Below are 18,470 nucleotides of genomic sequence, written 5' to 3' on the forward strand. Positions count from 1 at the left end.
CTGCGAATATTATTTAATACAAATTATAGCTTAATATGTTATTTATCCGAGTTATGTCTTTGAAACGTTGTAACGTTACTATACGGCATATAATCGTTTCCATATCAACACCTATCTACGCATCCTGGCGCACGGACTATTTTCTTGTTATAAGTTTTCTTACTGAATAAAAAGAGCCCTTTAAATTGCGCCAAACGTCACGAAAATTTTTTGACGTCACTTCCAACTTAAGGACGTCATTTCCGCTAGTTGTTTAAGCTGTTACCGCAGATCATTATAGCAATACGTGCGCAACAAGACAACGACTATGGAAACACCGTCAAAAGAGGAACAGCGTGTTTTTATTAAGTTTTGCGTTAATCTTGGGAAAATGCCAACAGGAACTAAGCAACTTCTAGAACAGGCAAACAACGGACGTACTGTTAGTCGACCATTGATATTTAGATGGCATAAAGAGTTTCGGGATGGCAGAAAGTCAACAAAAGACAAGGAAAGGAGCGGTCGCCCATCCGTCATCGACGATAAACTGACACTTGCAAGAAACGCCCTTCAGTACGACCGTCGCATAACAGTAAGAGAATTATGAGCATTATTGCAACATTTAAATCTGACTGGTATAGAAATGTATTCGCCAAGTGGGTTACGAGGCATGAGAAATGTGTACGTTGTGAAGGAAGATACTTTGAAAAGGAGTAGCAGTTGACTTTTCTACGGTGACATTAAACTCTGGAAATAACGGCAACGTCGGATAACGTCGTTGCGTGCGCTGGGTCACCGGTAGTGTTTGTGCTTATCGCTTTGTAGCTTTTGTATACATGAAGCTATTGTTATGAAATTTTACACTATAATAGATGAGGTATTAAAGTAATACATAGTAAACTCTTGTTTGATTTTATCTTTTCCAACGCTAAATATTGACCCAGTCTCAAAACTTTCCGAACAATCCTCGTATCTCTAGATGAGATAACAACTTTAAAAAACAAGAGCCCGGTTTGAGCTGGGTGATGCTCCCCGAATAGGTTTTGGACACAAGAAAGTACACCTCTTGTAGTTTCAGAGTTATGTCCCTGAAAAAAGTTCAAAGTGCAATAATTCCAAAATTAGGTAAGGCAGAGTTACTGTTCTTTGCACTGCACTTCTAATCAATGTGATCTATCAACCTTCAAAGTTTCTTGATGATATGTCTTATGATTTCTGAGTTATGTCCCGGACAACTTCAAAAAGTAAAAATAAACAAAGGGCAATAAAACCAGAATTAGGCATGGCAGTTATGATATGCACTGCACATCTACCCATTGAGATATATCTACCTACAAAGTTTCATGTTGACATCTCTTATAGTTTTACAGCCATGTCCTGGACAAGATTTTTCTAAAAGGGGAGATAATTCAAAAATGAGGCTTAACAGAGTTGTGGTTCTTTTGCACTGCACCTCTATTCAATGAGATCTATCTACCTACAATGTTTCATCTTGATATCTCTTATAGTTTTAGAGTTATGTTCCGGACAAAGTTCAAAGTGTTAAAATTAACAAAGGGCAGTAACTCCAAAATTAGGACAAAAAGAGTTATGGTTCTTTGACACTGCACCCCCCCCCCTCAATGCCCTCTACCACTGTATTAAGTTTCAACAAATTATCTCCAAGAGTTTTCAAGTTATGCTCTGGACAAGACAACAGACGGACAGACGTCAGTACAAACCAGAGCTTCATTATGGGGTTTTCTTTTGTTATTTCTTTTCTTCTTTTTAACCCCACAATGCAGAAAATAACCCCACAAGAGAAACGAAATGAATGACATCAAATACATCTATTGTTATGAGAACAATAGACCAAACCCCATAATGTAGCTCTGGTTTGTACTGACGGACAGACGGACAAGGCGCCGACTATATGCTCCCCTGAAATTTTTCAGGCATAAAAATCATCTTAAAAAAAAAAAAAAGTTTCATAAATGTAAATATTCATAATCAATGTGATACTTTGCTTATTTCATGCAATGTATGATCATATTTACCCTTTCTATCACAATACTTATGTCCTGTCACCAAAAAAGTAATAGCTTTGTTTACATATTTTGACATATTACCACATACAGTAACTTCCATGTATAGTATGTGCCTAACAATCATCTTATATCACTTTGTTAACTTAACAACATCTAATTTTCATCGAATGAACCTGGCAGTAAGCTTCTTTACTGTTCAATATTCAATAACATATGCAAGCAATTTTCACATAATTGATCACAATCAGAAAATTTATATCTGAACAATGTGACATTAAGAATTTCAACAGATAACCATATATCCTTATACTTCCAGCTATGTTATGCAGAAATCTATCACTTTTTGTGTTTGTAGTTTATATTGCAACTATTCCACCTCCTTGTATTATATTCAATGTTTATCACAAACCAATATCATCATGTTATGAAAATTAATCAACAACACAGCTTAACCATACTTCGGAAAAGGGTATTTTCTTTGGAACTGATAGTAAATGGAAAAGTATTTATAAAGTCACTGTGTTATTTTATGATCAGAAGATCTTGTAGTTTCTGATCAAGTATTAAAATGTAAAAATCCAATATTTACGCAGGAAAAGATTTTGTTTTGAACACAAAACACCTTCGTTAATGACAGTCCTGTTAATGAGAATTCTCCAGCTCTGGGGCAAGTTTAAATGCCTGTCTGTAAAACTCTACAGCTTTCATACACTCTCCTCCATTCTAAAAATAGAAAAGCATAATTATAGAAATTTATCATTTATTACAAATGTATTACTCTTTTTATAAACAATTGATTGTATCAACATACGGGTAAGTAAGATGGTTGGGTAAAGAGATGTTCTCTCTTTTATTCAAGTCACAACTGCTTGACACAATACTTCAAAGACCTCTGATAACTTGAAAAAAAAAATAAAAAGAATTTTATCTTCGAAAAAAAACAAAACAACAAATTATAATGTACACTTCAAACTAGTTGAGAATAAACAAGTACAAAGTCCAGTTCAAGGTATGCAAATTTCTCAGATCTTGCAGAAATGATATAAAATTTAACTTAGAAGAAAATTGAAAACATATATCAACAAGAAATGACAATTTCAAGTATCTTACCTCTAAAGTTTCTGCCTGTTGTAAAAGTTTAACAGCTTTTATGTATTCTTCACTAAGTTTCTGATCTACATTTTTAAACATGATATCTGTACGTAATATATACTTCACACCATCCCTTAAATATATATATAATTATGATCATACAATATACAATTTCATTCTACTTTTAACTATGAACTAAGAGATGAATAATTATTCCTCATACAATTGGCATCAAATGATATAATCCTTGCAAGGCTCACCTTGACATATCTATTGACCATGGCATTCAGTCTTGCAGGTGTCAGTTCAAGCTGAAATCCAGCACTGAACTCTGTTCATCATATAAGCCATACCTGCAAATCAATCCTATATTGCAAGCTTGTTTCAACACAAATGGGGTCCCTGGATTCCAAGAATTCCAAAGAATTGGGACTAATCCCTGTGTTTTCAAACTGGGGATATTGTTGGCTTAGCATCCTAGTTTCATGTAAAGTGCCATCATTATAGAGCTAGGTCAGCATGTATATCCCAACAGTCAGGCCATTCTCTACACTGTTGGCTGACTAACTTCAAATTTACATCTTGACATACCCAAAACTGGTAATGGACAGTTCCAAAAAAGGAAGATGGGCAAGTTTTTACATTGGAAATTCCGCAGGTCAAGGCTTAAGCAGCTGTTTTTTACACTGGCTACAAACATAATTCATTTTCTTCACTCGCGTAATAAGAATTATTAATAAGTGAACACAAACTTACTTTAACTGAGCCCCTTCATGCAGTCTGTGATGATTAAACAATATTCCGAGGCCAGCCTCTGGTTGTACAGAACATAAAATATTCTTCTCTTCAGCACAATATTTCCCTGTCACTTCATCCTGATTACCATGATAAATGAGAAACTTCATTAATTGACAATTATTTTGTGCACTCAAATAATTTACAATCTCATGTTTCAAAAATGCAGAGTTTTTTTAAGAAGTATTTTTTTACAAGTTTTTACTTTCATAATTTGTCAAACTAATCTTTAGACGGTGAATCAGTATGATCATTTTTGACATGTGTAAATAAAGCTTGAGGTTTAACAGTATTTCTACAAATTTGTTACAAGGGATGATCTAGAATTACCTGAAATTTGTTCATAAGTGTGATAATTTTTATGTTATCTTCAAACAATTTATACCTGCGTAAAAATCAAGGTTTCAACTATTGAAAGATAAAATATTATATGTTTAATGTTGTCCAGTACCGGTTCAGTTCACCTGAAATAACCATGGTAACGGCTAAAATTTGCTGGAGCTCAATGTTAACCCTGGAAAATGTCATACTTAAATTTCACTTGAACGCTGGATTAAAGCGTAACTAAGTTTGAACAATTTGTAGATACAATGCTCATTTATTTGAAAACATCAAAGCATCAAAAAAAACATTGATGGGATTAGAAGAATGGGCATGATGTTATTATTATCCGTAAAGACAACTGTGGTACAGTGCATGGCCTGGACCCAATTTCTATTGGATTTTTTACAGATTCTAACTGAAGACTTGCATATATATTAGGTTTGTTTTAATAAAATTGGAAAAAGCTGTAAAGTCCTCAATATAACTTAAAACTCCACCAAGTTAAACAAGTTACAATGACAGCTTTGGTTTACAGATTAAAGACAAAAAAACAACAACCATGTTGCATATCTTTTGTATCTACATATAATTATTTTGCAAACAGTTTGTCTAAGATATAATATCCTCTATTGTTGAATAATTTTTTTTTCATTTTAAACAAAATAAAGGTCGAAGGAATAAGTGATTACCTTGTATAATGTTTGACTTTCATCCACAAAATTTGTAGCACCACCAGAGAAATCCCCATTCAGATAGAGCATGAATGTCTTCAATGACCGTTCTGAAGGACTAGCATCATAGTGACCATCAAAATGTGGAGCAAAATGTCCACCGGGAAAATATCTACATAGTCTAAATATCTGGAAAAATAAATCAATTCATGAATGAATTCTTACAGAAGTTTAAATATTTCATTTGACATATTTGCAATATTGAATAAGTTTGTATTATTTTAAAACTACATGTATCTTTTGTAAAATCTTCAATTCACTGAAGTTTACTTTAATAATGCTGTAATAATACTTTAGTCCACTCATTTAGTTACCTTTTGTTTGGCACACACTGAGTTAAAAAAAAACCATAAAGAAAAACTATTCTGTGTGAAACAAAGGCTGTTATCCAAGAGGACATGCTGTTTTTGCCTAACCTTAATACTACAGCCTAAATTATTTATGACGACCCAAAAGACATGTATTGAGTTTCAAATAAATACCTTGTGTGCTTGTGTAAAATGAAGATTCAAATTTTTTAAAGTTCAACTAGAACTGCCACTATCATGGCATGAATACCCCCGCATACCACTTTGTCAGAATCAACAGTGGCCATTTAGAGCTCAAGGACAACCTCCCTGCCAAATCTGAGGTTACTAAGCCAGTGCATTGCTAAGTTATGTATTCTACATGCTTCAAATGTGAAAATGTCAAAATCAATACATTGCAGACAGGACATTCTTTAGCAATTGAGAAGAAAAGCTTTTTTTTGTCACTGTGACCTTGACCTTTGACGCAGTGACCTCAGAATCAATAGGGGTCACCTTATAGTCATGATCAACATCCATGCCAAATATGAAGACTGTGGGTCAAAGGAATCTTAAGTTAATAGGTGGACAAACTTTTTGAAGTCAAAGTCCCTTTGACCTTGACCTTTGATCCAGTGACCTCAAAATCTAAAGGGGTCATCTACTAATCATGACTAACCTCCATTCCAAATATGAAGACTGTGGGTCATAGGAATCTTAGTTATTGGGCGGACAAGCTTTTTGAAGTCAAGGCCCCTGTGACCTTGACCTTTGACCTGGTGACCTCAAAATCAATAGGGGTCATCTACTAATCATGACTAACAACCATGCCAAATATGAAGACTGTGGGTCAAAGGAATCTTAAGTTATAGGGCGGACAAGCTTTTTGAAGTCAAGGCCCCTGTGACCTTTACCTTTGACCTGGTGACCTCAAAGTCAATAGGGGTCATCTACTAATCATGACTAAGCTCCATGCCAAATTTTGAAGACTGTGGGTCAAAGGAATCTGAAGTTATTGGTCGGACAGCTTTTTGAAGTCAAGGCCCCTGTGACCTTGACCTTTGACCTGGTGACCTCAAAGTCAATAGGGGTCATCTACTAATCATGACTAACCTCCATGCCAAATATGAAAACTATGGGTCAAAGGAATCTTAAGTTATTTGGCGGACAAGCTTTTTGAAGTCAAGGCCCCTGTGACCTTGACCTTTGACCTGGTGACCTAAAAATCAATAGGGGTCATCTACTAATCATGACTAACCTCAATGCCAAATATGAAGACTATGGGTCAAAGGAATCTTAAGTTATTGGGCCGACAATTTTTTTGAAGTCAAGGCCCCTGTGACCTTGACCTTTGACCTGGTGACCTCAAAATCAATAGGGGTCATCTACTAATCACGACTTACCTTCATGCCAAATATGAAGACTGTGGGTCAAAGAAATCTTAAGTTATTGGGCGAACAAGCTTTTTGAAGTCAAGGCCCCTGTGACCTTGACCTTTGACCTAGTGACCTCAAAATCAATAGGGGTCATCTACTAATCATGACTAACCTCCATGCCAAATATGAAGACTAAGGGTCAAAGGAATCTTAAGTTATTGGGCGGACAAGAAAAAACCGACGGACGGCCGGCTGGACGGACGGACGAGCTGATTCCAGTATACCCCCCTTACAACTTTGTTGTGCGGGGGTATAAAAAAAAGGATACAATTCTGTCCAAGTATAAGCCATTGTCATATTAAGGTCTAGAAATGTTACCTACAAGTTTGATGATGATTCCTGAAGATATGACTGTTACCTTCAGTGGTGAATGACAAACTGTGGTAAAATGTTCACTAACAACAACACAAGGGGATTTGGGAGCAGGATAGCCCCAATTTTTTTCAAATAATCAAGCTAAAAATAGCAATCTAACTCTCTGGCTAATCCTCAAACCACTAAATATCTCAAAAAGACTTGTCCATCTTTCAGTTTGGACAACACCATTCATCATTTTTAGAGAAATTTTAAAATACATGTATATAATGACTGAATTGTAAACAACGCAGACCTCGATAATGTGAATGAGTCGGCTGATCTTGGGTTGCACGGGTGGCATGGATAAATTCAGTAGCCACCAGAAGGTTAAGAATTTAAAGAGGCCTATCTTGAAGTCTCACCCACCTTTACAGAGTCTGAATAGTATTGAATAAATGAATAACATCTTGGAATCTTACATTATTAAGTCCAATGGGTTTCCATGTCCCTTTCATCAATGATGGTGAACCATGAATATGAAGAGAGTGTGGATTGTCACTTATTGTGATGTCACGGACATAGGATTTTATACGAGACCACAAAACAGCTGATAATTCTTTACTATCAATAGTTATCCTGAAAATTAACAGAGCACAAAGTCATTCAATGATTTATCAACACTACAAAAATCATTTACTGCATCCATATCATATATTTTCTAACGGCTTCCAGTATAATTTATTAATCTTAAGCCTGCCGGTGGTGACAGATTTTACCCATGTGACAAAGATACTAGTAACGGAATATAGACTTCCCTTTAGGGTTAAATCTACTTTTATGAAATGTCTTTGAAAATAAGCTGCTGAGACTTAATTGCACATAGCTAGAAAATATGCTGGCCTAGAAAATAAGCCACCAATCTCCACCCAAAAATTTAAATAAGCTAGGGCTTAATTATATATATAAATCATGTTTATAGGGGAATCTAGAAATGAGTAGAACAGTCTTTGTAACCTTTTACAGCTTCTGTAGTCATCCCTAACTCCTCTGATAGTTTCAAAACCAAGCCTTTCTCCTTCATCAATGAAATATCTGCACTCGTCATCAGATGAAATATTATGTAATAAAAACCCTTCATCTCCAAAATCTGCTATGTCCGACTGTGTTATATTGATAGTGTTATATGATTTGTCCTCTGGAAAGTTTATATACTGTAAGTCACTAGCTCTGATTTCTATATTCCCTTCCAATGATGTACCTTCCTCTACACCTGGTATATAAGGAACACTCATTTTGGTCTGAAAATAGAAAACTTAGTAAATCATTCAATTAATCAATAGCTAAGACTAAAAATATCACATTATTATTATGATACAAATTGGGGAAATTAATATTATATAGGTACAGGTATATAACTTCTTTTGTACATATTTTTTTCTGGTGATTCACTTCGTTCCTGCAATATTATTCACCCATGTTGTTTATTTTGAACTAAAATAACTTAATTATAAGGTTGAATGAATTTGACCTTTAAAAAACTCTTTTTCATTGGTGGATTTTAGTTTATACATTACGTAGGCAGTAAACAACTTTCTATTGGTCGCTTATATTTTTGTCTTTTGCGCTTCTACAATTTTTATTCATTCTCTATTTGTTTGACAAGTAGATCACATGTTGAGATTCTAATTTACCCTCCACGCCCACCCAAATTGTGTGTTATTTGTATATCTTATTGTACAATATTGTATTTTGTAGAAGTCATGTTTGAATATTTGCTGGATTATGAATATTACTATGGTAATGATTATTGGATTGTCATATGGATAGACAAAGACATTTTGATTGAGTTTCTTAATGAAACAAATTTTCTATTTGTACTGGATAATAGAATCATTTATATGAATGTGAAACATGTGATCTCAGATTACCTAATAATATTATATCAAGATCAAAATTTCTCTTGTGTTTTCTTTTAAATGAAAACTTATAATTCTATTAAATCAAGCTTAAATGAACACACTGGACAAACATTAAATTTAAACTTAAAAAAGAGGTCAAAGACAGAAAAGGCCCGGTTGCATTTGTATACCAAATATCATGATGCTGTGTTTTTACGTAAACAAAATTTCCGCTGACTATTAATGTCGAAAATATAACTAAGTGGGTAAAGCAAAAGACCTGAAATGGAATCCCACTTATTATGTCAATGCTTTATGCCAAATATCAAGGGGCTGTGATAAGTAGTTGCTGAGAAAACTGTTATGAAAATTTCCTACCATTAACGATTAATGTCGAAAATTTAACTAAGTCAGTTAACAGGAAGTGGATGCGTGACAGACCTGAAATCGAATCCCACGGTATGGGACCATGTGTCAATGCTGTTGCCAAATATCAAGAGGCTGTGATAAGTACAGTAGTTGCTGAGAAAACTGTTATGAAAATTTCCAACCATTGACCATTAATGTTGAAAATTTTACTAAATTGATAAACAGGAAGTGGATAAGGGACAGACCTGAAACCCAATCCCACAGTATGGGACCATGTGTAAATGCTGTATGCCAAATATCAACAGGCTGTGATAATTAGTTGCTGAGAAAACTGTTATGAAAAGTTTTTCTATAATAGACGTTGAAGTTTGAAATTTTTTGAAAATGGCTTTTCTTAAGTTTTTTTGATATATATGATCTATACATGTGCTGGGATTGACAAATATACTTTTATTTGGATTTTACTGGCGTTTTAAGCTCCACACCCAAAGTGTCTGTGATTAAATAACCGACAAATTATACGCGGAAAGTCCGAGCGGGGCCGAAGGCCCCGCGAGGGCTGTAGCGCTCTTAGATAACATGTATGACGCGTATCAATTCAAAAGAAATCAAATTAAAAGTTAATGAAAAATTCAAAAAAATATATATCCCAAACCTAATGAGCTGCGAAAAAATCCTTAGTTAGCGGGCGCCGCCATTTTGAAATCTATGTTGTAAAACGCTTGACAAGCGCCTCTTGTAAAACGCTTAACAAGCGCCCAATGGCTGAATATTTAGACTGGTTTAAATGTTATGAATAGCGGGCGCTTTTTGATTTTTATTCCGAAAAGCGTGTAAACTACACTGATTTTTTATCATTAAACGGCCCAGTCGTCTGCTTTTTTATCGCTGTCGTCTCAACAGGCTGAACGTACTATTTTGGCATAATTACATTTTCCTATTTAAAGTCCTAGAATTATATTTACTTTTGCATATTTGGACTACCACAAATTTTACATGTTTCTTTTTGTACATTTAAATATTTTAAACATTTTTAATTAAGTTACTTATGCAAGTTTATGCAATAACTTGAGCTAGTCCTACTGGACTATACTGTATACAACTATACCAGTTCTAAATATGTTTAAGTGAAATTCCAAGCATATTTTCACTTGATTTCAATTGATTTTTCTGAAGAAAAAAAATTCATAAAAATTATATAGACTCTACCAGATTTATGCATTATTTTCACACTTAATAATTGTCTTCATTCAGCAAGCATACTGGTAAATAACTATGTCTATTTTCAACAAGCATAATTATTGGCTGGACAACAATATTGTAGGAAATCAATTCCAAGAACTTCAAACAAAAAAAGTTAAACATTCAAATGAAATATACCAAGAAAACAATTATTGTATAGAAGTAAATAATGATTAAACAGGCTTCTACACAGGTATATTTACTCTCTCCAAATCAATCTGAGCATTTTACATATGCAGAATGATAATTACAATGACCATAATTATTGTCTGAACAACAATGTCAACCACTAACTGATACACTTTCACAAATATAAATATCAGAGAAAATATACTTTCCATTATATCTCCAACAACACATTTCATCACATTCAATTATTTTTCAATTAAACAACAGTTTCTTACAAGCATCTATGGACAAAACTAGATAATTTAAAAGGGACTAATAACAGAACAGAACAGAACAGAACAGAAACTTTATTTTCAGACTTGTACAAAATACATCGTCTACAAAATACAAACAATTAAATATATTTAAATATAAGTCACATTACATAATAATATCATAGTCAAATGTTAGCAAAGCATATGTTTTTATTGCTTAATTTATAATTCCGTTAATAAAAAACATATCAAAATATTATCAAAGCAAAATGTAATCTATATTTTAAGTTAGACATTATGCAATCAATACTTATTTATCTACGCTATGTTACACAGAGGATTAACCGTGAATTCAACGATGTGTAACTGATATTCTCATAGCCAATGCTTCTCGTATATAACAAGCAAGGTTACGTAAAATAATCTTATTATCACTATTTAATAATTCTAAGAATTTATACATACTAGGTCTAACGTAGTAAAATTTCTTAATATATTTCTTTCTAAGGTCATTGTAACAAGTGCAAACCAAAACAAAGTGGTACTCATCTTCAATATCATGTAAGCTACAGTATATACAAAAACGTTCATTTCTTGGTATCCTATTTGAACCATAACGACCAGACTGTATAAGTAACGGATGTGCTGATAATCTTATTCTACTAATATAATGCCTAAGGCTACTAGGTAATAAATCCAGATATTTTTCATACTGGAAGACATTTTTTACATCCTTGTATAACAATAAAACAGGACTATTTACAATATCAGCATGCCAGCTTTGTACAAAGGAATCAATTAAACGCTGCTTGAATTCTAATAAAAAACAATTTACTACATAAAACCTCTTGATTATGCCATACATACATAAAACCATACGACGATAATAAATCTTTAACACTTGAAAGCCAATTTTTCTTACCATTTATGCAGTCTTCATAAGATATATTATAAATTTCTTTAAGAATGATATTGTCTGTTTGTAATAATTTAAGCCAAAACTTTACTATCCGTAAATATCTTGTAATGTATAAAGGATAACGAGCCAGTTCACCATAAAACTGCTGCATTACATGTATTCATTTTAACATTAAGTATTCTTTTACAAAACTTAAGATGAATTCTTTCAATTTCTTTTGACTTACTATTTCCCCAAATTTCCAAGGCATAACAAAGAATGGATCCGACAAACGCATCAAATAACTGACATAATATTTTGGGATTAAGTTTATGCTTTTTACAATTTATAAGTAGAACATTTAATGCTTTTAAGGCTTTTCCTATTATCTGTTCCTGATTTAAAACAAACGTACCCGTGTAATTAAAAACAACTCCAAGGTAATTAAAATTACTAACAATTTCGAGTTTTTCACCATTATACAAAAATTCCTCATTAGATAACAACCCACCACGTTTTCTAAAAACCATTGCTTTAGTTTTATCAATATTAACATTCAGACTCCATTTTTCACAATATGAATAGAGAAGATTTAAACTTTTGTTAATCTGTTCTGGTGAATCACCCAAAATTACCATGTCATCAGCAAAAAGTAGAAGCATAAGTATAATATCATTTAATTGAAGTCCACTGTTTATATCCTGCTCTAAGAATAACTCGACGTCATCATTCAATAAACAGAGAAAACCTTATCGGTGAAATTACCTCCCCTTTAGGAGACCTACAGCATATTCAAAAAAATCAGAATAAATATATTTTTATACAAGATTTAACCTTATCGTACATATCTCTAACAATACGTAGCAATTTACCTCTAATACCAATATTATATAACTTGAGCCATAGGGCATTTCTGTAAATACTATCAAAGGCCTTTTTGAAATCCACAAATACACAGTATAGACGCTTTTTCTCATTTAGGTATTTTTGAATAACAGACAATAAAATATACAGGGCATCTACAGTTGAATTACCTTTCCGAAAACCAAACTGTGCATCAGACAACAAGTTATTTTGTTCACAATAATCCATAATCCTTTTATTTAAAATCGTTGTAAATAATTTAGACAAGCAACTAACTAGTGTAATACCTCTATAGTTATTAACATTATTTACGTCTCCCTTTTTATGCAGTGGGATAATAACACCCTCAGTCCAGGATTCGGGGAAAAAACCACTATCTAATATACAATTAAAAATATCGCAAATATGACACCCTAATATATCAATAGATTCAATGGAGTATTCATTTAAAAGAAAATCATTCCCAGGAGATTTATTCCTTTTCAATGTTTTAACAGCCGCTGTAATTTCTTCAATAGTAAAATGCCTATCTAAAATTTCATCAAAATTACCGTTACGATCGTGATCTATTCGACCGTTAATAATACGTAAACCTGTACTTTTACAAAATTCAATTAAACGATGACCAAAATCATTAAATGTATTACAAAAATCAACACTATTATTTACACAATAAGATTTACAAAACAAGGGCTAGCTACATCTTGTATCAGACAGGTAAAATCAGAAACTAGCGCATTAATAGATAATTTACTACAAATATCTACATTATTTAACAACGTATTAAAAACCGGCAGTTTAGTTATTAACTTTGCTCTGAATTCCTCCCTTAGGTTATTTGACCAAACATATTTGCAAAAATTTTCCTTGCATTGGTTTTTTTCAATATTTTGTGATTTATTACAAAATAAATTAAAAGAAATAGGGCAGTGGTCACTCCATACCGTATAATCATGAACTGTAAAATTACTAATTCTGGAAAAATTACAATTCAAAGTGAGTAAGTAGTCAATAACAGACGCCCCCTGTCTCGAAATAAACGTAAAATTACCGTTACGATCGTGATCTATTCGACCGTTAATAATACGTAAACCTGTACTTTTACAAAATTCAATTAAACGATGACCAAAAGTGTTACACGTATTGTCAAGTGAGGCCCGAAACAGGGGTACATCTGGGTCATACATATCATAATCAATATCAATATTTAATGCATCACAAACAATGTAATCTTTTTTCGTACCAACTCTACTATTCCAGTCTCCAATTAAATACAGTTCTCCTTCCGTTTCAAATTCATACACATCGTTTTGAATGACGTTAAACAAATCGACATCACATACATTGTACGCTGGTGAATCTTCACACCATAAATAAATTCCACATATGTATATATCTCTTTCTAAAGTAAAAAATGTTTATCAATTTTTATCCATAAGATTGTATCAAAATGGTTACGCACTATTTCTATGCCATTTTTAACGATTCTCTATACAGTAAAGCGATCCCACCACTACACCTTCTAGAGTTCCGGTGTTGAAATTTTCTAAAATAATTATATGATACATAACCACTTAGATTAATATTTGAATTCACATTTGCCCAGGTTTCATATAAAAAGATAATACCAAATTGATTTAAGATGTTAATAAAGTCATCGTCTTCTATTTTCTCAGCAGTCAGACCATTAACATTCCAGGAGAGAATTCCAAGGTTATCCTCATCGAATCCCTATCTTCGGTCGTCTCGCTGTGCTTTACCATCAATATACAATGTATCGTAAGATAACCAGGCCCGTTGTCCCTTCGTCCTAGCCTCCTTCATTTTCGGGATTAACGCTCTTCTCTTATCAATCACCTCCTTAGGGAACTGCTCGTGAACAAAATGCTTGGAATTGTCTAATGATTTCCAACTTTTACGAACCAGTTCTCTCTCTTTAAACAAATTGAATTTTGCCACTATTTTTCTGTCCCTTCCTCTTTGCCTTTCGCCCATCCTATGCACTCTTTCAAATTTCAATTGAGCTACTAAATCACTAGCAATTTTCATCTTTTCCACAAGAAATCCCCGCAATACTAACTCTGTATCTTCACTTTCCCCTTGGCGCGCCTCCTCAATATTTCCAAACACCAAGTTATTTTTCATTGATTGAGATTGCACATAGGTTAAATCATCAGCCAACTGTTTACTTCTTGATTCTAATTGTTCTACTTTTGATGAAAATAACCCTAAGTTGTAGTCAGTGCTTTCCGCCCGCTCTTCAATTTCATGTATTTTATCCATAGCCTTTTTATTTTGGTCATTTATACATGTCCATAATTTAGCCAAATCCTTTTCAAAATTACACACTTTTTTTTCTAATGATTCTAATGTACATAATTTATGTTCAACTGACTCAAGGCGATTATTAATTTTGTTTAGAATCTCCAGTAAATCGGAATTTGAAGGGTTTATACTAGCCATACCTGGATTGTTGTTTGTTACACTCACTTCATCCGTTTCAGAGCCTGAGTCTGTGCATGAATTCAATAATGTTTCTAAGTTCAAAGTTGTATTTGTGGCAAAATTATCCTCTTTATCAAAAAGGACACAGTTGGTTTCCTTTAAAATGTTACTAACCACAACTTCATCTGGGGTAGACTAATAACAGAAGATTTTTTGGTGGGTGGTATGTCAACCACTAACACTTTCACAAATATAAATATCACATAAAATAAACTTACAATTGTATATGTACTTTCACCAATACATTCAATTACTAGTATTCATGTATTTTTCTAAATCTACATTAAACATATTTTCATCATTTCGTCTACATCTTCCTCTCAACATTTTTTGTCATAATGATTTTTTTAATTGATGACATGTTTATTATTTCTATGTTTCTTTTCAAAATATTCCATGACATTAAATGTCATCATGACATTTCACCACTGATTAAAAGAATCTGTCTAGATTTAGAATTTAATACCATGAATAGCTACAAAACTGTATATCAAACTATTTATTTAGACACTAAATAAAAGAATTTAAAGTCCTACCCATATGTTGCTCATTTTGAATATTATCAATGTATTTTTTTTCTTACTAGCATGCTTTTATTACTTAATCACATGTATATATATGTAATTCAAACATTCATGTTATTAATTCATATTGCATATTTCTTTTATGATTATTAAGCTAAATTTTATCATCAATTATTCACATTTGTAATCAATACTTTTAACATTTATTGATCACAGTTTTTGGAATTGGTTAATAGTTTGTCAAATTTTCTTTAAATATTGTCATATAAATACATTTTAATATATTTAAACTATGTAGTTTTTTTCACATGAAACAGTGGAAAACTTTTCTGTTTTTGTTCTTTTCACAGATGAATCATCTGATATTTGCAACTGACTCAAGAGGGCGTATCATATAAAAATTTTGTATGATGGTGTTCATGCAGATGAACATCTAAAGAGAAATGGTTCACATTTCTTTGTCATTCTGTAGAAAATGATTTAAGGTCTTGGGACTTTAAACAATAAAAAACATTCCTGTTACACAGTACTTAAATACATAAGGACAATCATCAAAATTTCAATTTAAATTTGCTTACATAACTGAAACGTCTTTTAATGTTAATAAATATTCTGTAGTGTGGGGCATGTCAGTCTCTAACCAACAGAAACATTTAATTAAAAAGTATAAATCTATCATTATTAAATACCAGCTATATATAAATACCAGCTATATTCAATAATTATACGGGGAAGTCAAAGACCGGGCCCGCAAAGCGGGTCCGCGGGCTTTGGCTTGCCCGGCTATTGACTACACGTGTATATTTAAAAGTAAATCAAATAAAAAACAATTAAGAAATATATAGAATTCTATACCTATCAATGAAATTTTCAGTGTCACTTTAGTCGGGCGCCGCCATTTACAATAACTTAATGATAATAGGCGGGGTATTCCGATAACGGAACAAATCTCAACTTTTCGGATAAATGATAATCGTCGAGTATTCCGAGTGAAAACGGTTCAAAGCGGTGCATGTAATACCGAATGACACCTTCAAAACGGAAAGAATGAAAGGAATTTTTCATTATTACCATTACATTGTGTTAGATAATGTAAATATTCAAAATATATACATGTATTTGTTTACTATATATATATATATACATGTTTTTTTTGTTGTTGTTTTTTTTCTTTAATTTTTTTAAATGTTGATAAATGTTCTGAATGTGGGACATGTCAGTCTCTAACCACCAGAAACATTTCTTAAACAAAAAAAGTATAATTCAATTTTTCAAGGTTTATTATCTTTAAACACCAGAATATTTAAAAATGAAACAAAAATTCTAAAATCACATAATTTTGATCAGAGGTAGTGTTGAACATTATCAATATAATTCAGTTAGATAATTTCTTTGATACTGCATAATTACATGAAGATCTACATGACTTTCCGCGCCATAGGTAGCACCTAATTTCATATTAGCCTTATAATGTTTTCAATAATTATATGGTTCATAATCTTCATTTGGTAAAGTTTTAATTATTTGTAAATATGAAATTATTTATACATTATTTGAAAATCTTGTTTTATGTGTGTAATAAATTTATCATTATAGACAAAAGGGAAAATGAAAGAAGCAAAATATCGTCTAACACATAATAATTTAATTTAATAAAATATTCTCTGAAAATCAATTTTGGGACCGTATTGACCAATTTAGGGGCCGGGTTGACTTAAGGCCGGGTTGACTGTAAGATATATCTTAAACTCTCTGATAATTTATCAAATATTAATAATAAATAAGGGACGAGTTGACCAAAAAGGTGAGGAGTTGACCACGAGACGAGTTGACTCGAAATCGTCAAACCTTGTTTAATTCTTCTTAGATATTTTCTACACTTATACGCCCAACTGTCAAACCTGACACACTATATCCAACTAAGTAGACATCGAGATCATTTTGGACTGGCGTTGTCCGGTTTTCGATTACTTCCGTAATACTACAACACTTTTTCCTCATTCGGAACACCTCGCGGATGGGCAAGAGCCGAGAAGTTGCAATTGCCCTGTCAATGAGATGAGGACATTTCTACGGAGAGGCAGAACTGGCATATCTCGGCCCGTACTAGCATTTGTTGTGGGTGCAAATGCAATCTTAGGAGTTTATATCTGGAAACCATTAATACTGGAAAACATAGAAAAACAAAAATTGGAACAAATTAAAAAAGACAGGTAAAGAGTCCCTGATATAACTTGATATTACAACTTAAAAATGAATGCCCAAGACGATTCACACCTAGACGTTTCACTCCAAATTTTATTTGTGATGTTTCACAGTAAAGTTAACAATTCGACTTTAATTTCAAATGATAATCAGAGGTTTTTCTCTTTATAATTAGTAGAGTATTTTGTTAAAGTAGAATACAATACAGTAAAGTTTATTAAATACTATCGTAATGAAGCTGCTAAATATGGAATGAGAGACTATTCTCTCCCTTACCAGTTCCTCTCCCTGACGGTTCTCTCCCAAACCATTTCCTCCCCTGACGGTATACAGTACAGTATGCCAAGGTAATCTATTCAAGTATTTTTTCCACCCAAACTTCAAATAGTTTCCGCAAACTTCAGTAAATCAAAACAAGAACTTATTTTATTAATATTAGGAAAAAAAGGGTGTGTGAAAAGTCTGTCTACCAATAAGGATGTCCATTAATAATCGTATGATGATGTCAGGTCAACTCGACCTTAGTAAACTCACCCCTTCCTTGTTCAGTTGGGCACGGATTAATGTAAATCCGTGATTCGGGTGAACTTGTCCAGTATGTTTGGGTTAACTTG

The 18,470-nt window shown here is 32.8% G+C and overlaps 1 protein-coding gene across 1 annotated transcript; it reads right to left on the minus strand.

Moving 5' to 3' along the window:
• Positions 1-1,375: 1,375 nt before the first annotated feature.
• On the minus strand, positions 1,376-17,864 carry LOC132720328 (uncharacterized; the record flags this gene model as incomplete). Its single annotated transcript, XM_060704454.1, is given in 7 exon segments — positions 1,376-2,729; positions 3,117-3,231; positions 3,855-3,973; positions 4,907-5,077; positions 7,448-7,604; positions 7,983-8,266; positions 17,500-17,864. Coding segments are annotated over 6 exon segments (921 nt in total). The 3' UTR covers positions 1,376-2,648.
• Positions 17,865-18,470: the final 606 nt, after the last annotated feature.

This window comes from Ruditapes philippinarum, unplaced genomic scaffold (genome assembly GCF_026571515.1).
Source record: "Ruditapes philippinarum isolate M1 unplaced genomic scaffold, ASM2657151v2 ctg14890_1_1_1_1, whole genome shotgun sequence".
In the NCBI taxonomy this organism is placed as follows: domain Eukaryota; kingdom Metazoa; phylum Mollusca; class Bivalvia; order Venerida; family Veneridae; genus Ruditapes; species Ruditapes philippinarum.